This window comes from Haliaeetus albicilla, chromosome Z, assembly GCF_947461875.1.
Source record: "Haliaeetus albicilla chromosome Z, bHalAlb1.1, whole genome shotgun sequence".
Classification (NCBI taxonomy): domain Eukaryota; kingdom Metazoa; phylum Chordata; class Aves; order Accipitriformes; family Accipitridae; genus Haliaeetus; species Haliaeetus albicilla.
Window position 1 is genome coordinate 62,096,393 of NC_091516.1, and position 23,283 is coordinate 62,119,675.

Sequence of the window (23,283 nt, forward strand, 5' to 3'; positions counted from 1 at the left end):
CTGCTGTGGGGATTAAGGTTGATGAACTACCTCCAGAGAAGGCTCATGGAGCCTCTTGACTTATTGCTCCTAAACAAAACGTCCTCAGAACTTCCCCAAAGTCTCCCATCTCTCACCAGGGATGAAGACAAAAATCAAAATGATTATCAGCACCCTCGGAATACCTGTCGCAAGGGTAAAGGGACACCACTTTTCTCAAACTCAAGATTAAGCACTTGGATGATAGGACTGTTGCTAATGCTAATAGGGACAACCCAAGGCAAAGGGAACCCCCACCAACCTTACAAATGGACGCTCTATAGGTGGGAGGATCAAAAGATACTACAGCAAGTAATTGCTGCTGGGGCCCCAAGCTTTAATCAATCCTTATGTCAAATCGTACCCAGGAACCCATGTCTACATAACTTAGGCTTTTACTTTTGTCCCACTTCTAACCCTGGAAAGGGGTATTGCAACCATCCTGACTCTTACTATTGTGCTTATTGGGGTTGCGAAACTATAGCTTCTGATTGGATTCCTGGGGGAGGTCCAGATAAATTCCTATCCGTAGGATGGGGGCCTCACGGATGTACACCTGCTTCACATGGTTGGGATGGAAGCCAAACAGGACCATGGAGTGGAAATTGCCCATATATCTATATTAATGTCACCAACCCGAAAGATCCTGCTTGGTTAACAGGGAAAACATGGGGAGTCAGACTTTGGGAACCAGGTGCAGATTCAGGGGGAATAATTACGATAAGGAAAGAGCTGGTGCCAAATGAACCCTCTGGTATAGGACCAAATTCGGTCGTAGCAGAGGAAGATGATAGTAACAGTATTGTACAGACTGCTGCTATCCTCCCTAACATAGATATCGCTGAAAACAATATCTCGGGCATATCAACAAGAATCAACCCATTGTGGGATATGCTCCAAGCCAGTTATCAGGTACTGAATGCCACCCACCCTAATATAACTGAGCATTGTTGGTTGTGTTACGACATTCGACCGCCCTTTTATGAAGCTATTGGGGTGGACAGTAGATTTAAAAAGTCCAACGGAATAAATCCAGCTCAGTGCATGTGGAATAAAGAATCTGGACGTAAACAAGGGATAACAATGTCCCAAGTATCGGGAAAAGGAAAGTGTATCGGAAATGTCCCAAAGGACAAACGACACCTGTGTAACACAACTCGCAAATCAGGAGAAATAACAGCTGAGTGGTTAATTCCTGCAGATAATACTAAGTGGATTTGCTCCCAAACTGGGGTTACACCTTGTATATCCCTAAAGGTCTTTAATTGGACAGCTGAATATTGTATACAAGTAGCTGTGATACCTAGGCTTATTTACCATCCCGAAAGTTTTGTTTATGACTATCAAACTACTCAGGCCCATCACATACAGAAACGTGAGCCCTTTACAGCCCTCACGGTGGCAACTCTCATGGCAATCGGAGCTGCTAGAGCTGGTACAGGAATAACCTCCCTCGTACAACAAAATCAAAAATTTCAATCCCTAAGGGTAGCGGTCGACGAGGATTTGGCTAGGATAGAAGAGGCCATGACAGCCCTAGAACAGTCTGTTAGGTCTTTATCAGAAGTAGTATTGCAAAACAGACGGGGCTTGGACTTAATGTTCATGCAGCAGGGGGGGTTATGTGCAGCCCTACGGGAGGAGTGTTGTGTATATGTTGACCATACTGGAGTAGTTAGAGATACAATGGCCAAGCTACGGGAGGGGTTAGAAAAACGGAAAAAAGACTGGGAAGTACAACAGAACTGGTATGAGTCCATGTTTAATTATTCACCCTGGTTAACCACCCTATTGTCAACTATTGCAGGACCTCTTATTTTGTTGATCTTATTTTTGACTTTTGGGCCATGCATTTTTAATAAGTTAATCGCTGTTGTTAAAGGGCGGTTAGAAGCTGCACATTTAATGCTGCTACGAAAGCAATATGAACAGATCGGAGATGGAGGAATTACTCCTATCCTCGGGCGGGCAAAAGAAGCATTGGATCGATTTAATGAACAAAATCAGGATAAAATAGAAAAGGGGGGATTGTAATGAATGGGTTAACTTTGTTCATGAAATCGAGAAGGGGGAAGAGACATATTGAGAGTTAACATATGCCTTGTGTAATTAACAAAAACTTGCTTAAGTGATGCGTGAAGGTCACGGGAGGAAAGCAATGGCTATAACTTACTAGATAAGGGGGAGGAAAGCAATGGCTATAACTTACTAGATAAGGGGGAGGAAAGCAATGGCTATAACTTACTAGATAAGGAGAGGAAGGACAACAGCTGCAATTAACAAAGACTGTATTTCTCCACATCAAAAGACATTCTACATCAAAGGATACTCATCCTTGAGAAAATTTACCGAATCTACATAGTAACAGACCTGCACTAGTGAGGAAAGAAGAAGCAGGACAAGGCGGAGACTTACAAGGAAGGGGGTACATGGAATGTATATAAGGAATGTAACGGTAACATAAAGTTGCGGGCCTGTGGCGGAGCATTGCCTCCCCGGCCGCCCAGCGCTGTTTTGCTCTCTTATCGCTTGCTAATAAATTTGATTTTTTTGTCAATACAAATTGGCTCCTCCAATTTGTCACGAGCGTTTATAACATTTCCATGTTTTTCTACAAAGATGGGCAGAGGTGAAGATGTCAAGCCTAAAACATTAAAATTTTACTTCAAAGCTGCGTTATCTACAATACTAGATATTTTTCTTTTCCTAGTATTTCCCAGTATTGCAGCTAGGCCTGCGCAGTATATGTATTTTCATGTATTTTGCACATGTAAACGTTATCTGCACTGCAAAACTTTACGTGCACTTTATATATACCGCCGGAGCACCGCGCGGGAAGACGGGCAGGCGGGTGTCGGTGGGGGACACCCCCGCCGGGACTGCGACAGGACTGCCGCGGCAGCCATTACCCGACCCCTCGCCCGGGGGGCGCCCAGCCCCCGGCGTCCTCCCGGGGCCCGGAGGAGCGTGTGGCGAGGGGGGTGCATCGCCTCCCGCGGCTGGCTGCCCGGGCGGCGGCAGCCATCTCTCGTGCGGGTAAGGGCGCTGGCGTCAGACGCCTCCGCGGCACCATGGCAACGGCGGCCATGTCGAGCGAGGGCAAGCGGCGGGGCCAGGAGCGTCCATGACGGGTGAGGGCGAAATGGCCGCCAGAAGGGGCACCGCCCATCGCGCCGGCGCTGCGTGACGTCTGCTCAGCCACGCACGGGATTGGACCGCTGACGGCAGCGGCTTCCGGTGGGGCGAAGGAAAGCGGCGGCGGCGGCGGCGGCGGCGACGGCCGGTTTTGGGGCCTTTATGGGGGTCTGTGGGGCCGCCGGGCCGGGTGTTTGGGGGGGGTGCTGGCCGGGAGGTGGGGGTGCGGGGGAAGGGGGAGGGATTGGGGGGGAGGCAGTGTACACCCGTGGAGGAAGGGATGGGCCTAAGGGAGAGTAGGTGTGGCGCTGTCATGGGGAGCAGCGGCCGGTGTGGGGCTGCCCGGAGGTGCCCGGGGAGCGGTGCCGGAGCGCCCGGAGGTGCGCAGTAAGGGTGTCCATCTGCGGGCGGTGGTTGGTGGGGTGGGAGGCTCCCTGCTGTGCGTGGGATAAGTGGGGGTCCCCACTGGGCGTGGAAAGCAGGAAAAGGTGTTGGGGCACGTCCCTGAGTGTTTGTGGGTCTCAGTGGCGTGGCTCCCTTTACGTGCTTGGGGGACTCTGGCGATTTGGAGTGGTCTTCTTGCTCTGCGTGGAGAGGAGTCTCTGGTGGGCGATGTGGAGATTTAGGTACCCTGTGTGGGGTGGTATCTCTCCGGGACATCTCTGGGATTTGAATGGGTGGCCACGACAGGTTTTTGGGGAGCTCCAAGGGGCTGTGGATTGTATGAACAGGAAATGAAAGCGTAGAGAGTGGCTGGTTTGTGCAGGAAGCTGAATGGTGAGCTTTGGCAGGTTTCTTGACTAGAGGTGCCACGAGCATGTTAAAGGGCTCAAACACGGTTGGTGGGCATAGGTTGTAGATGAGTGGCTAAGTATTGGGCCCGGGGAAGTTTGATCTCTACAGGTGATTGATGGTGGTCAGAGTGGATGACTTTTGGCCAGTAGTAGGTGTGGGGAGTGTCAGGTGGAGGTGTATTTTGGTCTCTGTGTAAGAGGATTTTAATCATAAGAGGGGGATTAAGGCGAAGCTGAGTCCACAATAGGGGAGGACAGTCAGTCTTTGGTGAGTTTGTGTGATCTGTCTGGGGAGACAAGAATGTGACTAGTCTGGGACTGAGGGTAAGGTTGAGTTCCTAAAGGAAAGAGAAGGTCTGTGGTCATGAAAACTTAGTGGGTTAGGCCCTGGCGTACAGTATGTGAGGAAGTGAGTAGTGTGGAGAGGGGGAGCTAGAGCTGTGAGGGATGGTGTCAGGAGGCAATGGAAGAAATATTCTTTCCATGGACAAAAAATGTGAAAGGCAGTAGTCACTGGTGGCTTGCTGGACTCATAAGTAGCAGATGTTTTTAAATGACAGCTGTTCCCCCCACCCCCTCCAATGGCCTAGTCATTCTAGCTAAAATCAATGCCCACCGAATTCTGTTGCTCAAAGGAGGAAAACGGTTAAGTGGATGTTGTCTTTGTTTATTTTTTAATTTTCAGATGTATTTAATACTTACGTTAAAAGACAGGTTATAGGAACGCTATATGTGTTCTTTCAGTAACTAATTTAGAAATAATCTTTATATTATGTTGCATATGGTGAACGGCAATGCCCAGCAAAAATGCTTGTTAAATGATAAGATTTGGCAAAGCAGTGTACCAGCTTAATCCTAAAAGTACATTAGCCTTATTACTTTCAGTAGGCCTGCTCAAGTAAAGCAAATACATAAGAACTGGCAAGTTCGGTTTGTAACCCTTAGTTTAACTGTAAATGCCATTATAGATTTAAACTGAAAAATAGAAATCTTACTCGTATGGTCTGCGTTTCATTTACTTCTGGGTTTCATTTAGTTTGGAGTTAGAGATCTGTGGATTAAGTTGGCACAGCATCAGTGAATATGGGAGAAAAATGCTGCTTACATCTACTGAAGATCTAATTGGTTTTGTTTTCCATCACTAGCTGTTATATTTGTTTTGGAAACTCTTTAAGGAGGTATTTGTTATTTTGCTAAATAACATTTTAGGGAACTGTAAGAAATACTGTTCAAATGTAAGAAAAAACTGTTTTAATGCTGAGGGTCATGAAGTACTGGGATGGGTTGCTCAGTGACATTGCCGAGTTTCTATCTCTGGAGATCCTCAAAAGCTGAATATACGAGGCCCTTGGCAACCTGTGCTGGCTGACCCTGCTTTATTCAGGAGCACTGAGCAGGTGATCTTTAGAGATCCCTTCCAGCCTCAACTATTCTGTGATTCTGTAACTAGTAGTCCAGAGCTTTTCAGATTGCACTAACTTGGGGATAAATACTCCTGTGTCTCTCCTGATACACAGGAAGACTCTTCAAATGGGTCTTTACAAACCTTGGCTCTGAATCGCTGTTCAGTTCCATAGGATTTGTAAGATCTCTATATAAGCTCTTACAGGGCTCATCTTCAAGCTGTTGCTGCCCTTGGCTTTAACTGATTTTGAATGTTGATATAATAAGAACAATTTGGTTGGCATGATGTGAACTGGTGCCAGATATACACAGTCTCAGTTGCTTGTTAAAGTCTAACCCAGATCATTTTTGTTAATACAGGGAGAGGTCAAAAAAGCAGAGACTGAACCCACATGCAGATTTTTTTCCAGAGTGTGATCAGGTACAGTGCTTCCATTTCAACGTTACAGAGCAGTGGATTGTTTTCTCATCAACTTGCTATTTGCAGTGCTAATCCTAGTGGTGTCTTTTAAGACATAATGTTTGACCAGTATTTTTCAAAACCTTTTGAGTTACATGGTCTGTACTGTATGGAGCATCTTGTTACCATGATGGATCAGTATGTTAAAAAACCTAAATTGAGTTGATTGTGTTTGCTGGGGTTTTTTAATAGTGTTCTTTAATGTTCAGGAAGAACTTAGGGAAAGGAGAAGTCTATATGCTTCAGCCACCATGTCTGGAATTGGTAATAAGCGGGCAGCTGGAGAGCCTGGCCCTTCTGCACCTCCGGAGAAGAAGGCAGGGGTTGAAGATTCAGGGACCACAGTGGAGACCATTAAGCTCGGTGGCGTTTCTTCAACGGTATGTCTTCCTTGCACACCCCCACTCAACCTCTTACTTTTGTTTCCAGATGAAAAAAAGCATCTCTCTGATTTATGTATAAGCGCAGTGATCTGGCTTGTGTGCAATGTGCCCTGACTTGTACCTCTGCACAGGAGGAGATGGACATCCGGACCCTACAGACCAAGAACCGGAAACTAGCAGAGATGCTGGACCAGCGGCAAGCCATTGAAGATGAGCTACGGGAGCACATTGAGAAGCTGGAGCGTCGGCAGGCCACCGATGATGCCTCTCTGCTGATTATCAATCGATACTGGAATCAGGTTAGTAACATGCTTTTTTATTTTATATATACTGTTCTCTTGTCTCTTCTTTTCCACTTCACTCCTTTTATTCATATCCATTCTTTGTCTTGTCTTTCCTGTCCCATCACTCAGTTTGATGAAAATATCCGCATCATCCTTAAACGCTTCGACCTAGACCAAGGTCTTGGAGACCTTTTGTCTGAAAGAAAAGCGCTGGTGGTGCCAGAGCCTGAACCAGACTCGGACAGTAATCAGGAGCGCAAAGATGAGAGGGAACGAGGTGAGGCACCTGGTTGGAGCCAGTGGAAAAGATGGATTTCAGTTGTGGACAATGTTGATGTCCCTTTCTAAAGGGTAACAGATTATGAAGACTCGTGATATGTTCCTTGCAAAAGGACATTTACTTTTTTGCACCTCTGTCTGTTCCCAGGTGAAGGACTGGAGCCGGCGTTCTCCTTCCTAGCCACTCTAGCCAGCAGCACTAGTGAAGAGATAGAATCTCAGCTGCAGGAGCGTGTAGAGTCCTCCCGCCGTGCGGTTGCCCAGATTGTGACAATGTACGACAAGCTGCAGGAGAAAGTGGATGTGCTGTCCCACAAGCTGAATAGTGGAGGTATGACCAAGGTGGCTGATGCCTGGCTGATACTCAAGAATCCTCATCTACCCCCAGCTTAGACATGATTCTGCATTGTAAGCGTTAAGGCCTAGTCCTTCTCATGCTCATTTATTTTCCAAAATAAATTGGCTTAGCTTTCCAAACTCTCAATAATCAAGACCTCTAATAAAGACTAGTACTATACGCTAGAAGTGTATTACAACTGCCTCTAAATTTGAATGCTGAGAACGCTGCTTAGTGTGTTGGGCTAAGGAAAGGCTTGTTTCTGCCAGTAGTGTGTTCACACACCTCAGAAGTTACAGATTACAGCTGAACCTTGTCACCCAACTGTCCTCAGCTACTGTGTAAAAGGCTTCATGCTTACAAGTGAAGAAGTGAAATCAGTATTGCAAACTGATGTTGGAGTCCTCCTCACTTGCAGTTTAGTAAAAGAAGTGGGAATAACCAGGACCTCAGTTTCCCCTGAGTTTTGAGCAAAATGGTAGCCTTCTAATGTCTTGGTATGCCTAGTGTAGCTGTCAGTTTTGAACACAAAGCAGAGTTCTGCAGAAGAAAGCCAAATGACTAGCTCCTGACAATTAATGTAGCAGATTCAATTTACACTCAGGTGACTCTCTGAAAAACTTCATTAGCTTAAGGTTAGAATTTTAATCTTTGATGAAAATTCAGGTGAAATATCAACTCATCCTTGGTTTGCCTTCTGTTGAGAGTGTTCTGTATGCTTTGATTAAGGAGCTCTGGCAAGTCTAGCATTAGCGTGCTGAAGCATTACTGTCCTTAGCTGGCAGTCTTAAACTCTGTAGTAGCATTGGCATTAGTGCAATGTGAGCCTGTACTCAGTTGCTCTAATTGTCAGCTGGTATGTTAGCTCAAGCCACCTGTTTTAGCTGGTTTACGCATGAATTTGATCTGCATTAGGGTGTCACTGGGTTACAAGGGCATGTTCTGTCTTGCTGATACTGACACAATTTGAATGATCTCTGATATTAGGGGATGGTAACTGACAGAAATGTGTAGTATGTTAAACTGCAGAGCCTTTTGCTTGGTGAATGCAAGTCAAAGCTCTGTGTGGCTGGAGATCAGACCCTCGGGAGCCACCTGGTGGACAGATACAGTAGGCAGAAGTTAAAACCAGAAATTTCCTTTTCTGTTTTCTTTTTTCTCTTTTTGCTGTTTAAGAATTAAAACAATCTTCCTTGATTTCTGTTAATTTCCTTTTCTTTATGCATCTTTCAGATATTTCATTGATGGAAGAAGCAGTCCTGGAGCTTAACACCTACCTCTCCCATGAAAATGGACGGCTGCAGGAGCTAGCTGATGTTCTTCAGGAGAAGCACCGAATCATGTCTCAGGAGGTACAAAAAGGAGAGAGAAAGAAATCTGCTTTGGGGTTTAGGCAGATAACTGAACCATAGCTTTAATCCTTTCACTGCATTGTCTCCAGTTGCTGTTGCAACTGCTGCTGCTTGGGTAAGTCCCGACACCACTTCCACCGCAACAAGAACATATTGCTTCCTGTCTGACTTCTTGAAGGGTTCTGTATAGTCAATTTGCCAAGTCTTCCAGAGTCCTTTCCCATCTCGTAGGTGGAGAGGGGGTTCTTGTAAGGGATGTCTTTCTAGCCGGGTTGGCACTGACTACAAGCAGAAATGATCGTATTACACAATTCCTGAGTAACAGGCCAACCTCTGCCACCGGCTCTTTGAAAAGATCTTTAACCCCTGAATGACCACACTTCACATGCAACCACTCTAACAAGCGTCTTCTTCAGCTTCTGCTGCCATTGTAGCTAAGTGAGTTAGAGAGTCTATCTGATTATTCCAGATGTGTGCTGGGTGATTTCCCCCTTGGTGTGCGGCTACCCATCCCACCAAGAAAGTTCCCCATTTGGCGATATTTAAAATCTCCTCCACAACAACTATGCGATTAGGGTTGGCAGCATCTTTTCGGAGTGCTGATATCTGAGCACCTGTATCTACATCTGGGAGCGGGTTTCATCTAATTGCTCTCTTAATACTCTTTCCTGCTCCAGAGCCTCAGTCAAAGCAGTATGTAGTCTCTGGTTAGTCACTTGCTCAGTGGTGAGTTGGTTGGAGAGGTTCCTTATCTCATTTTCCAATTGCTCCTGCAAAGATTTCACCAAGTCTTGAAGGGATTTAATCATCTTCTCTTCTGCTTGTCGGGCCACGCATTTGTTCTGTTTTGCTGCCATCAAAGCGGCTCCTAAAACTGCACAAACCAACGCCTTCCCTTTTCCTTGCTTCAACCTTCGTTCTTTAGCCAAAACGAGAATTTTGTCTGCTACAGCTTGCGGATCATGTCAATTGTTACGAGCCCAAGTCATACCAAGGGGAGAGGGTCGAACATTGTAGCCCTCTAATCCCTTTAGGAGAGGGATACAGTCTACAGTCTGACCTCCCAGGGAGGCCATAAAGAACACACAAGTACAGGGATTAGATGCTTTCAGTAGTCCTCTGAGGACTATCTCTACAGTGGGATCTCCCAGGGAGACCACAACAAAATCAGATCAAGTCCCCTGAGGACTGTCTCTACACTCGGACCTTCCTGGGAGACTGCAACAAAATCAGATTATTAAGTCCTCTGAGGACTATTTCCCCTTGTGTATGGCTCCTCTCAGAGAGGAGCCACAGTAAGGACCTGGTCCCAGTGATCACTTTAGCAACACCGAGGGAATCCTGCTGACTACGCCAAAAAAATGTCAGGACCCAGACTGGACAGACCAGGGAATCGTGTTTAATTTTAAATTCCCTCAGGCTAAATTAACGTGAAACACCACCGAACGATTAGTTAAAGCTTTTATTTATGACAGAAGCAGACTGAACTGGGGAGGCGTGATAGTAGGTGGCAGGGCTTCTCACAACAGGAATTGGCATAAGACTACTTCTGTAAACCGTGTAACCCAGGGTAACCATATACATCAATTCAGGGAAGAAGGAGATCCCTCCTGTTAGGTTCAGAGCAGACCCCCTTGCTTTCTAGACTCCTCCTCAGAGAAGGGCCCAGGGGTGGCTGGATCTGCTCTTAGTCTCAGACTTGGTCAGTGATTTATGTCTTGAAACGGATGAGATGTAGGGATTGTGGAAAAGAAAAGAGGGAAGACAGAGAGAGAAAAAGGAAGAGAGAAAGATTTCACCAGTCCTGGGTCCAGCGTTGGTTCAGTCAGCCAAGGGGTCCAGTTCTGGTGGGCTTGCGCACCCGGAACTTCAGTTTGTTTCCCTTTGTCATCCTTGCCCCTCCTTCAGGCGGGCACCCAAACTCCTCAGGTTAATGAGCAGTTTGTGAGCCTTTGGGCTTGGGGGTCGTTTGTGGAGTAACTTCTTCTTCCCTGCAGACACTACCATTGTTTGATCTTTGTATCAGAACAGCTTATCAGAACAGGGAGCTGTGCACCCTCCAGCAGGCCCTCCCCCTCCTGTTGCTGATGTCTGAGCTGATGAGCTTTTCACCTTGGTTTCTTGCTGTGCAGGTTTGTCTTTAAGCAGAACTTGCCTCACCACAATGTTTGAGACATTAACTCTTTCAGTCTCTCAGAGGTCTTTCCTAGAATAATTTGTGGTTACCATAGTTTGGAGAGCAGGCTGTTGCCTTGGAGGGGGACAGGAGCAACAAGGTTTGAAAGTTCCCTTCTGAACAAAGGCTATGGAACAGGTTGTTGTTGAGAACTGTATGTAGTTTTTCTGTGATTTGGGTTGATTTGCTTGTTACATCACTGAATGAAAAAGTATAACCAAACCAGTGAGTTGAATGGTTGTAATTTTAAAAGAAAATAAAAGCAGAGGAAGTGGTAAGGTGATGCTAACGTGGTTGTGTAAATATCTGAGACACTTGACATGACATCCCTGTAATTTCAAATTCCTTGGTTTCTCTGGGTCATGTATGAAAGTGTAACAACATTAATTGCAAGATGATCCCAGTCATTAAAGGATTCATGTTTGGCAGTATTTGCTTCAGAGGTTTCAGTTCCTTTAAAAATTGTGTTAACACTGGCCTTGCTCAGTGTTAGACCATCAAGCACTTCAGTGATCTGTAGAGTAGATGAACATACGGATTGAAAACATTTAAAAAAAAAAAAAGCCTTTGAATAAGCTGAGGTCACTGCCTCTGTACTCTGTCAGTTATTACCAGTTTGTTGCTCTTTTTCCATTTTCTGTTTTGTCTTATCATTACTGTGTTGGGATTCAGCCAGTGTAAAATTCAGGGCAGTTCATGGAGTAGTCTGTCACCACAGTAAAAGATGGGCGGAAAGCACATAAATCCAGGGTATGATGAATAAGAGAAAAATTAATACTGAGAAGTCTTGGAAAATGTTGATTCTATTCAATACGCTGGCTGAAACACTGTTTTGCTTGCAGTTCTCCAAGCTGCAGGAGAGAGTGGAGACAGCAGAATCTCGTGTGTCTGTTTTGGAGACTATGATTGATGACCTTCAGTGGGATATTGACAAGATACGTAAGAGAGAGCAGAGACTCAATCGGCACTTAGCAGATGTTCTGGAACGAGTAAGCACCATCCTCTTTGCTAGGAAACCAGAGAAATGGGTGTAGTTTTGAGATGTGTGACATCATCTTATGGTACTTTGCTATGAGAAGTGAGAATCTATAGTGTGCCATCTTTGGTCTTGAATATGCTGTATCAGCAGTCTTGGCATTTAGTTGGGTATTGATGAAATCTGTTGCCTTTTTTGCAGGTAAATTCCAAAGGCTACAAAGTGTATGGAGCTGGGAGCAGCCTCTATGGGGGCACAATCACCATAAATGCCCGCAAGGTAATGTCAGGAGCTTGGTTGTGGGTAAGGGGAAGAATAAAATCAAGGAGAGCTTGTGTGTAGGGCCACATATTGGAACAGAATTCAGATACCTGCTTTGCCACAAATCTGGGTGACTCTGGGCAAGCCATTTTGTTTGTGCACAAGTTTCCCACTTACAAAACAGACCTGATGGAAGTAGACTTTGTCTCACTTGGTGATGTTACCTGACTATTAAATTTGTAATTTCTGTTACTGTATAAACAGTTGCTTAATTAGTACCCTCAGTAGATAACATTAACAATAGGATTTATGAGCAGTTTCTTCCCAATAGTTTGAGGAGATGAATGCAGAGCTGGAAGAGAACAAAGAGCTTGCTGGGAATCGCCTCAGTGAGTTGGAGGAACTACGCCAGGACCTTGAGGAAGTAACAACACAGAATGAAAAACTCAAGGTGAGACATCTGTACCTGTTTGAGGATGAGGATGGAGGTGTTGGTTCCCCTCTGCCCTGCTGTACTGTGTCTCTTGAAAACCTCATTAATATTGTTCTATTCTGTATTTGCTCTTTAGCTGGATTATATTTTGTACAAGGTACAATTCAGCAAGTTTGTGGGACTTAAACTTGCAGTTCAGTACATTGGTGACATCATGTGGTCATCATTGGAAGTTGTAGTGCTTTCTCATTTCCTTTTTTCCATTCTGATCTATTCGGTACATTTTAATGATGTCTAGTTAAAACTAATTTCACATCCTTACAAGTATTGATCCCTCTTCCACCTTCCCTGTGCAAGTGGAACCAAAGAACTGAAACAAGTCAGGGAACTTGTGTAGGAGAGCTAGGCTCTTGAAAGACTTGATGAACTTAAATCTTTCCCAGTGTGGTAAAATGGATAGATAGGAAACAGTGTATGAGTTTCTTACATCTTAATGGTGGTAACACAGAAAGCTGTGAATCTAATGTACATAAAATTTAGATTATTCTCTATATCATATACTCAGTGATCAATAGAAATGTTAGCCTGTTATGAGAAATGTCTGAGCTGATAACCTAAGTTTCAGAGATGAGATTCCAGAAACTGTCTTAAGGCACCTCTAAGTTCTGTTTATCCACATGAGTTTGTTTTGAGAGAAACACTGTTTCGCTTACAACTTTCCTTTTCTCTTAATTAATGTTAAGCTGTATGTGTGTACATATGTGTCTATTTCACTGCTGGTAGTCACAGTCATTTGCTAACTTTTTTTGTAAGGAAAGTTCAGATTCTGTATTTCTGCTTTCTCTCAATTGTCTTCCTTTCAGTCATTCTGTCTCTTACTGGTAGAAAGCTAACATGATGCCTACTTGCTCATGTATTTTCTCTAGTTTTCTGTTATACTTTTCTATATGTCCATCTTTATTTAGGTGATTACAGTTTTACAATAAATCCATTGAAAAGGTATATCATATTTTCCAAGCTTGTATCTTTGAGAGAAACTATTGCAGAAGCTGAGAATCAAAAATTCTTGTCATGTGACTATGCAAGAGAAACAGCCTAGTGCATACAGAGAATGTATAGACTTTTTTAATGGATACTGAAGCATATCACTTGCATCTACTTCACAGCAATGCTATCAAAGTTCTACTTTTGTCTTTGCTTGTGGCAGCTTGATTCACTGTTCACCTTGCAAAACAGATGTCAAAAACAAGGAGATAATTTTTCTTTCTGTGGCATTTTCTGGTGTCCTGACTAGGTTGAGCTGCGACGAGCAGTGGAAGAGGCTGTGAAGGAGACCCCAGAATATCGCTGCATGCAGTCCCAGTTTTCTGTTTTGTATAATGAGAGTCTCCAGCTGAAGGCACATCTTGATGAGGCCCGCACTCTGCTTCATGGCACCCGCACCACACACCAGCGCCAGGTGGAACTGATCGAGGTAGCACCTCTGCTCCATCAGACTAGGGAACATTGTCATCCCATTGACCATCACTGCTGGGTCTGGGTGGCTCCGGGAATCTGCAGGAAGTGTATCTTCCTGGCAATAATTCATCTGTTCTGGTACCTCATGTTGATTAGGTGAGAGATACTCCAGGGTCACAGCACCAACTTCTGTCCCTTTCTTACTCCTCAGAGGGACGAGGTCAGCCTTCACAAGAAACTACGCACAGAAGTGATTCAGCTAGAGGACACCCTGGCACAAGTCCGCAAAGAATATGAGATGTTGAGGATAGAGTTTGAACAGACACTTGCTGCCAATGAACAAGCAGGTAGGGAGTTTTTCTGTTGTGCTTAAAAAGAAACAAATGCCCTCTCTCCCCACCCCCACCTCCCCAATGCCCATTAGAGATTGCATTGCACTAAAACACCTGGTTTGATTCTTTGTTATTGTTAAATACTTGTTCTGGCAGGTCTTTATCTCAAAAAACCAAAGCTCTTCACTTGTTTTATGGGAGGCCAGTTCCATGTTATCTGAATTCCTTTTAGAAGTTGCACTATACATATATTTTGCTAATAATTTGGTTCGTGACAGAGTATTTTGCATTATTAAAAATTACTTTGGGGCGGGTTAATTTACAAGTCTGGAATGACAACCTGGATAGGCCACCAGTAATTTTCAAATTTCATCAGAGGAAATTAAGAAGTTATTTCTAAAGTAGCATTTAAATCATAGAGATTTTTTGTAGCATGACACATTTCCCTTATGAATGTGGGGAAAAAGTAGGGTTAAGGGGAATTTAGGACTGGGAATTTGCAAGGACTTATGGTTGCATGTAAAACTGGCATGACATTTTTCTGCAAATGTGTTGCGTTGCTCTGTTGTTCAGCAGAATGATAATAGTCTTATTTTGGTTCTTTGTCATTGTCACTTAGCTGGTTCTCCATCTCCATGAAAGTCCTTGCAGAAGGTTGGCAAAAGTGTTGTTTATTACAGTTGTGTTTCTGTTTTTGTAGGCCCAATTAATCGGGAGATGCGTCATCTCATCAGCAGCCTTCAAAATCACAACCACCAGCTGAAGGGAGAGGTGTTAAGATACAAGCGCAAACTGAGAGAGGCCCAATCTGACTTGAGCAAGGTATCAGAGCAGGAAATGCCAGAAAAGAGCAGAAACTGCTTAGGAGAAGTGGGAATGGTGTCACCCTTGCCTGCAATATCAGCTTTTCTATTATGGTGTGCAGGATGGCATGTAAAATGGTCTTCCTTTGTAGCTGTATAGTGCTCTATGAAAAGTAGTAGTAATTATGGAGGAGGCACACAAGCACGGATCTGGGAAGACCAGGGAAGGGGGTTAAGGTAGATTTCTGGCTAAGAACTGAATGGTTTGTTTTCTACTGTGTCTTCTTTCTTGCTATTCCACAACAGATCCGCTCGCGCAGTGGTAGTGCTCTCTTACAGTCCCAGTCCAGCACTGAAGACACAAAGGAGGAACCTCCAGAGATCAAGCAGGAACCTGATGATCCTTCTGCCCAAGTGACTGCCCCCAAGCCTGCTTCTGAAGATGTTAATGAAATGAAGGCCAGGCGAGATGAAGAGGAACGGGAACGAGAGAGACGGGAGAGGGAGAGGGAACGAGAGAAGGAAAAGGAAAAGGAGAGAGAGAGAGAGAAGGAAAAGGAAAAGGAAAAGGAACGAGAGCGGGAAAAGCAAAAGCAGAAGGAATCTGAGAAAGAGAGAGAGTCCAAAGAGAAAGAGAAAGGGAAGCATGAAGATGGAAGAAAGAAGGAGGCTGAAGTGATCAAGCAGCTGAAGGCTGAGCTCAAGTAAGAGTTGTTGTCCCTCCCTTTCCTGCTTGAGTAGTACCCAAACTGTGGTGTTTGTGTGAGATGACTTGTAGCTTGTGAGAGGTTTCTGGCACTCTCTGTTCTGATTGTGATTTGGACAATGTAGTAACATTTCTCCTATGGTAGCCTAAAGCATGAATTACCAAACCAGATACTTCACAGTGTGGGTCAAACAGTCTTTATTTGTTGCTGTCATAGCAATTGCATAAAGCTTTACAGCAGCAGGTTATTAATAAAGGGCACAGTAGTCTTCCCTGTCTTGGATCCAGTACCACAGCAGAGATGGATAGTTTGTTGCTTGCCGTTAAGGTAGATGTTTCCTCCCCACCCCACTTCTCTTGGTTTTTCAACCCATATGTGCCTGAACATGTTTCTTTCAGCCTCCAGCCTTTACTCCTTGGCTATTTTACATTACCAGGGTAAGATGAGCCAAGGATGACTCCATATGCATGCCATGTGGGAGATGGAGAGAGTATTGCTCTGACTTTCATGCTGGATATGTAACAGCATAGCTTTCCTGCTGTCTCCTCACAGTTGTCTATCTCTCTGTCTCCAGGAAGGCCCAGGAGAGCCAGAAGGAGATGAAACTGTTGCTAGATATGTACCGCTCTGCCCCCAAAGAGCAGAGAGACAAAGTGCAGCTGATGGCAGCTGAGAAGAAGGCAAAAGCTGAGGTAAATATAATTTCTCTTCTCTTTTTATCTTTAGCAAGTTCTCTTTGGATACTCTGCACCTGAACTGTGATGGTTTTGTCTTCAAAACTGGAGATTGTTCCTCTTCTCATCTTTGTCACTTAGAAGAGAGATTGGAATGTTCTGGAAATGAACAGGGATATTTTGGGGTATCCTCCGCTGGGAAGGGATGATCCCTTTGCCGAGGCTGAAGGCCATGGCTGCCACTTTCTCAGTTGCAGATTCAACCAGTAGTGAAGCTGAGCACATGACCCAGAGACATACACACACAGAGGACGCTGACACGCCAGTCAGACTGCCACAGACAAGGTGCTGCCTTCAACAGCATGTACATACAGGAGTCATAAAACGTAAGCATAGACAGACAAGTCCCCTTCTTCCTCTTCAGCTGGTAGAGATAGAATGTTGCTAGTGCAGGCACACACATACCAATCTCTAGGTTCACAAGCATACACGCATTTGCAGATCCGTCAAGTATCAGCACGGCTTCTCTGTCTGTCTGGTACCCTTGTGATCCCAGGCCCTCTTACCTTCTTCACATACACATCTCACCTGTAGCTAGCACTTATTCTATGCAGCACACATACACATGGGGTAGAGAGTTAGATTACACAGAGATAGTTAAGAAAATATTTAATAAGAAGATACAAGAAGATAGGACAGGCTGTGGTGATCATGCACAGGGCTGAGCCAGACAAATGTGTACTGACTGCTCACATTTTACATGTGACTGGCTCCTTGTATACCCTTCTCTGTCTAACCCCAATTTGTTCATCCCTGCACGTCCCTCCTGGGTTTGTACAGCTCTGTCGATTCCCACAGCCCTCCCACTCCAGGATCCACCCCTGCTTTACAGTTTTATCAGTTGCAAAGTCCACGTTGATCTTCCTGGAAGTGGTGCCTGTAGTTTCTTGGTAGCCTATCAGCTATTGTGAATGTGGAGGTTTGTTTCTTGTCTTTGTCTCCCTGTTTGTTTTGTCAGGTCTGTTTCTCTGTATATTTTGTTTCTGTCTTTTTTCCTTTCCTGCTCCCCACCCCCTTAGTTTCCCAATTGACAGGGTCCACAGTTAGGTAACCTTGCTGGAATAAACATTCTCACATGCTCTTGCCAATTAGTGTGACTGACCAGGTTTGGTTCTTATCACTGTCTTTCTTACCATTTGTCTGTCAGGTTTGTGCCTCTGTATGTTTTGTGTATGGCTTCCTCCTTTTCTTATCCCTTTTTGTATTGAAAAAGGTCCTTGACCAGACACCGTTAAAGGAGCAGATGCTCTCTGTCCACATAGCCTTACATACACAACTGCAAGAGACTAATGTTCCTACTCTGATAAAAGATGCCATGGCATTTTCAAAGGTTTTGAACTCAAGATCTGGGGCTTACAGCCCATCTGAATGGTTCATCTGCCAGTAATACACTGTTCTGTCAAGATGAGATGGATTTTCTTTTCCCATGCTTCGAAGGCAGTTTCTCCAACGTTTCAGAGAATTGTAGGGAAAACAGGCTCTTAACAAGGTTCAGGCCACATTCTTGTGTTTAGTGTCACTTCTGTTTTGTCCTTGCTGTAGCTGGAAGAACTGAGGCAGAGGGTGAAAGAATTGGAAGACAAGGAGAAAAAGGAGAGTAAAAAGATGGCTGATGAGGATGCCCTCCGCAAGATCCGAGCAGTGGAGGAACAAATTGAGTATTTACAGAAGAAACTAGCCATGGCTAAGCAGGTGAGAAGTTTCTGACAAGTTCTGTCTTGGCTGGAGTATCTGGGAAGGAACTGCCTTCAGGTTACAGCCAGGAAGGTTACCTGAGAGAAGGAATTTCTGTCTCTGTATGTGCCAGAGATGTGAGGTTTGTCCCTGTTTATTGAAGGGGAAAAAACCTAACCAGCCAAAAAAACGATGACGATCAAAAAAACCCCACACCACCAGGGTGTCACAAAGCTTATGGTGGGGGTGGTGGGGAATGTTTAGTTGTTTGTGGCCTAGGTGAAGAGCACAGAGGAGAGACGGCTGGATCAGCCTTTAGGGCAGGAGGTTACAATTTCTTTTTTAAAAGTATTATCTGCACTGTTCGTATAATTAATACGTGTGCATGGTACCGTGACGTATCTTCTTCCACATAAAAGGGCTTAATCTAATGATAAGAGAGCAGGATCACCTCAGTAGGGGAGAGGCAAGCCAGTGATTTGACATGTAGTTTTTTAGAATTCAGATTCTTTTCCTTATAGTACAGAACTGTTCTATCTTGTCACTTACTCCTTTAATGTTGAAGTGGCCTAAGTGAGTTTAAGGGGCTTGGCAGCCTGTTAGGTGGAAGCTGTTGAGTTGTCCACGTGCAGAATTCTTGGCCTAGTGTATATGACAGCTATGCAGCTAGCTGCCTGAAGTTGGCAGTTGGTTTCTGCCCAGCTCTGGCAATGACTGTGTCACAGCTGATTTTGCCAGCAGACAAGCCACAGTCTGTGAATGCTTGTGGAGATGACAATCTCTTTTCTACACCTAATGCAGGGCATCTCTGCTGTGGTGCAGACTTCTAGGGAGCTTTCTTTTCTGGTTGCAGGGAAGATACTGTTCTCTGATACTGAGACATCTTCCTTCAGCTCTGCTAGGTTTCGTGCCTCTAATGTTCAGGGTCATTGTAGGGCATACAGGAGACAGTTTTGCCAGAGCCTGTGATTCTTTTGCAGGAGGAAGAGGCCCTGCTGTCAGAAATGGATGTCACAGGCCAAGCCTTTGAAGACATGCAGGAGCAGAATATCCGCCTGATGCAGCAGCTGCGGGAGAAGGATGATGCCAACTTCAAGCTGATGTCAGAACGCATTAAGTCCAACCAGATCCACAAGCTGCTGAAAGAAGAGAAGGAGGAGCTGGCAGACCAAGTTTTGACACTGAAGACACAGGTAACCTGGGAGAAGGAGAGAGGAGAACAGAAATAATGGGGGAAGGTGGAGGTGCTGTGGGTTAGCTCTGGTAGGCAGCTAAGCTCCATGCAGCTGCTTGCTTGCTCGCTCCTGCACAGTGGGATGGGGGAGAGAATCAGAAGGGCAAAAGCGAGAAATAAAGACAGTTCAGTTGTTAAAGGAAAGCTGTGCGGACAAGCAAAGTGAAACAAGGAATTCATTCACTAATTCCCATGGCAGGCAGGTGTTCAGCCATCTCCAGGAAAGCAGGGCTCCATCACGTGTAATTGTTACTTGGGAAGACAAACACCGTAACTCAGAACATCCCCCTGCTTCCTCCTTTGCACCAGCTTTTATTGCTGAGCACAGCGTCATATGGTCTGGAATATCCCTTTGGTCAGTTGGGGTCAGCTGTCTCAGCTGTGTCCCATCCTAGTTTCTTGTGCACCCTCAGCCTACTTTCTGGCGGGCAGCATGAGACACAGGTGGTCTTGATGCTGCATAAGTACTGTTCAGCAGTAGCTAAAACAGTAGTGTGTTATTGATACTGTTTTGGTCCCAAATCCAAAATATAACGCCATGTGAGCTGCTATGAAGAGAATTAACTGTATTGCTGCCAAAATCAGTATAGGAGGGAATGTTCCCCTAATCAGCCTGGGTATGCTGCATCAGACTTCAAAGGGACTTGTCTTAGCAAGAAACAGAGACTGCTGCGTGAGTATGAAATGTCCTACAGGTTCATTGCTGTGGAGAGCAGGAGGGAGAAGGAAAGTGGGAAGTCTTTTTCCTGTCATAATGGTACTTCTACATATATATTCTACCATCCAGGGTGGAATTGTTCACTGCCTTGCAGCAATTCTCTAAGCCACCTTTCAAAAAATAAGACATCTTTGTTGCTGGTATTTGACTGCTAAGTTTTAAAGTGTTGGCTACAGCTCTTAGACTGCTGTTGTGTCTGTTCAGGGAGAAAAAGACAAGTTGAAGAGATACTCCTTGGTGATGGGGAGGCAGGGATAGTTTCAGCATGTAGCCTTAATGACAAGAGTGAAGACCTGGAGAGCATGCATTTCAGGCCTTCTGTATCTCCTCTTTCCAAGGTGGATGCCCAGCTGCAGGTTGTACGTAAGCTGGAGGAGAAGGAACACTTACTGCAAAGCAGTATTGGAACAGGAGAGAAAGAACTAGGTCTCCGAACACAGGCCCTGGAGATGAACAAACGCAAGGCAAGTGATTGCTTGATTTCCTCTTGGATTGTAAGATGGAGTTGTTGTTTTGTGGGAAGCATAGAAGGCTCCTAGTTCTCATGGGTATTACAGAACCTGATATTCCTTGGCTTTGGACTGGTATACCAGAAGGCTGAGGAGTCCTGAAGAGAGTTGTGATTAAAGTATTGCAGACTGGTGTTTCCTTTGGTAAGGAGGAGCAGGTCATAGGTGTTTCTGTGAAAGTCTGATTAGGAAGCTGAAGTAAGCTGCCTTTAAAAGGAAACCTGTTGTGAAAGGAGAGGCAGCAGCCAGATGAAGTTAACTGGGGTCGAAGCTTTTAAAAGAAAGATGGGGTAAGTGAAAGGAAAATATGACTAATGAATGTTAAGACCTTTAACAAATGACTAAGATCAATAAAGTAGGTCTGTTATGAGTAAAACAAGACTTAAGTCTCATGGTTGATGCTGCCTTTGTTGTTAAATCTTTAGTAGAAATGCAGGAATGACACTAAAACAGACAGAAAGGAAAGCAGAAATACCACTGTGAAAAGGAGATCGGGGGGAATTCAGCACAATCACTTGTGCTTAATGTCACAATCTGTGGTATTGAGGGAACTTGGCTAATAGATTCATTGGTGCAGGGACAGTTAGAAAATGATAGGAGAACTGGTGAAGAGAGAAAATAAAGACTTGCAGTTCCATCTAGTTCAGCTATAGAACGGCCTCTAAACAATTTAGTAGAGAAGATGTAGAAGGTGGAAGGCTGAAAATACTTGAACAAGAAGAGAGTTGTGTGGTCATTAGTGTTTTTCTAAGTCACATGCATTGCAGTATGACAGGGGTTGGCTGTACTGAAGAGGAATTTTGAAGCTAAATTATTAGAACTTGTTAATAATAAGATATTTTGCTGCTGAAGTAACATGTAGGGAGTAATTCCAGTTATGCCATTTGGAAGTACCAAAATTAGATTGAAAAAATAGATCTCCAGCAGCCTGAGGAGTATTCTGCGAGCAGTCTTGGATTGCCAGGCAGAGGGACTAGAAATCACTAGAGCTCTTTTTCCATGTTTGGTACTTCTATACTGGTTCTCTTTTTCAGGCCATGGATGCAGCTCAGCTTGCGGATGATCTGAAAGCCCAGCTAGAGCTGGCTCAGAAGAAGTTACATGACTTCCAGGATGAGATTGTGGAAAACAGAGTAACTAGAGAGAAAGAGATGTTCAACTTCAAAAGGGCTGAGGTATATACCTCATGCACAGTCCTTCAGTATCTGTCTGCTTTGGTGTCTGTCTCCTTGTACATTGAGCTTGGAGTGGGTTTCAGCTACAGTGCTTTTTTGGGGGTCCAGTCTCAGTTTGATTTCACCTTCATTGGGTCTTGGCTCTTTCGGGTTTTATCCACTGGTAACTGACAATACATGTAGCACCAGATGATAATGTAATCTGTCGTAAGTCTGTTGGACTATTGGGGATGAAAGTATGGGTGAAGTGATTTAGCTAGGTGCACAGTGGGCCAGGTGCTAGTTCTCTTTGGTCCCTGAAGAAGCTGTGATGGAGAATATACTGCTCATTTATTTGGTCACTTGTTTTTATGCAGGAAGATATCTCTAGGTTACGCAGGAAGCTGGAGACCACTAAGAAGCCTGACATGGTTCCCAACTGTGATGAGATATTGATGGAAGAAATCAAGGATTACAAGGTGAGTAGCTGTCTCTACCAACTGCCCTCTTTAATTCTACTTCAGTCATGTTTTCAGTATTTGACATCTCCTGTATGTACTCTGGCATTGTAGCCTTATCTTGCATTGAAGAAACCACCTTCTCCTTACGAGGAATGGAAGGACCTTCATCTTCAGTCATCTTTTAACATACCTAGCACAATGCAATGGGCCCTCACTATAATGTTTCTGTCTTGCAGGCCCGCCTGACCTGCCCATGCTGTAACATGCGCAAAAAGGATGCTGTGCTCACAAAGTGCTTTCATGTCTTCTGTTTTGAGTGTGTGAAAACACGCTATGACACCCGGCAGCGTAAGTGCCCCAAGTGCAATGCTGCCTTTGGTGCCAATGACTTCCATAGGATCTACATCGGTTGATTCTTTCCACTGGTGTCATGAAAAGTTGCCGCTTATGCTGACCACCCAGCCTCCCTCACTTTCTGTGATTGTCACCTTTGGGGCAGTCAGTGCTTCTGTCAGCTGATCCGTAGTCTCTTCTGGGAAGTGTGGTTAGGGTATGGAAAGAAATGGATTCTGGATCCTGGTTTCTTTCTTGTCCCTTTTCTTTTATTCTTGCCCTCAGTTTTTGTGGATTCTTTGTGCCTCAGAGGACGTTGCCCATCCATCACTTTTACACTGCCAAGTTGGGAACATCTAACTGAAGTCCTGCCTTGATGGGATGGGAGCTGTCTCTGGTGCAGCAGAGATAAATGAGGGCTTTATCTGAGGAGTTTGCTTTGGATGTTAATTATTAAATCCCATCAAGGTATGGTAGTGTTTCTGAGAGTGAATAGTTTCCCAATTAAAGGGCCAAAAACTGTATAAACAGGTGCATCTGTAGACTGCAGTGGAGTGACTCCTTAGACATCTTCCTGAGTCAGGGCACGAATCTGTGAAGGGTGGTGCATTAGTAAACATCCTCCCTACCCCCAAAAGCAAATGCACATCTTAGTATCCAGAAGAGGAGGAGGATAAGACACTGGAGAATCTTTGAAAATATCATTCCACTGATGAACCCTGTTTGATGTGGACATCTTCACCTAGGTTGAAGCATCGCCGTCATTGTCCTTAAGTTTCCAGAAGAGAATTTGTAAGGGTTACTTTGTTGCAACTTTGCCACAAAGATTAATCTTGTAATGCACAGAACCTAATAAAAGCTGTTGTCTGGGTTA

General features: G+C 44.6%; 1 protein-coding gene across 3 annotated transcripts; it reads left to right on the forward strand.

The window, feature by feature from the left end:
• The first annotated feature begins 3,226 nt into the window (after positions 1-3,226).
• RNF20 (ring finger protein 20) lies at positions 3,227-23,283 on the forward strand. Of its 3 annotated transcripts, none has more exons than XM_069776622.1 (21): positions 3,227-3,321; positions 5,712-5,772; positions 6,021-6,191; positions 6,326-6,493; positions 6,608-6,755; positions 6,906-7,088; positions 8,328-8,446; positions 11,465-11,611; positions 11,800-11,877; positions 12,191-12,310; positions 13,587-13,766; positions 13,962-14,097; positions 14,783-14,904; positions 15,192-15,589; positions 16,167-16,284; positions 17,869-18,018; positions 18,981-19,193; positions 20,291-20,416; positions 21,496-21,636; positions 21,993-22,094; positions 22,313-23,283. In XM_069776622.1, the coding sequence occupies exons 3-21, from the start codon at positions 6,063-6,065 to the stop codon at positions 22,487-22,489; spliced, it is 2,955 nt and encodes a 984-aa protein (XP_069632723.1). In that variant the 5' UTR covers positions 3,227-3,321; positions 5,712-5,772; positions 6,021-6,062; the 3' UTR covers positions 22,490-23,283. The 3 variants fall into 3 exon arrangements, with proteins under 3 accessions (XP_069632723.1, XP_009914845.1, XP_069632724.1); XM_009916543.2 differs by lacking the exon at positions 3,227-3,321 and adding an exon at positions 3,438-3,533; XM_069776623.1 differs by lacking the exon at positions 3,227-3,321 and adding an exon at positions 3,518-3,533 and having other exon boundaries at positions 6,004-6,191.

Bases quoted from the DNA above. Each gene is read 5' to 3' on its own strand.
- RNF20 (XM_069776622.1), top strand. From the start codon at position 6,063: ATGTCTGGAATTGGTAATAAGCGGGCAGCTGGAGAGCCTGGCCCTTCT. The intron at 7,089-8,327 runs GTATGACCAAGG...TGCATCTTTCAG, and splicing joins CCACAAGCTGAATAGTGGAG to ATATTTCATTGATGGAAGAA. The intron at 19,194-20,290 runs GTAACCTGGGAG...CCTCTTTCCAAG, and splicing joins TTTTGACACTGAAGACACAG to GTGGATGCCCAGCTGCAGGT.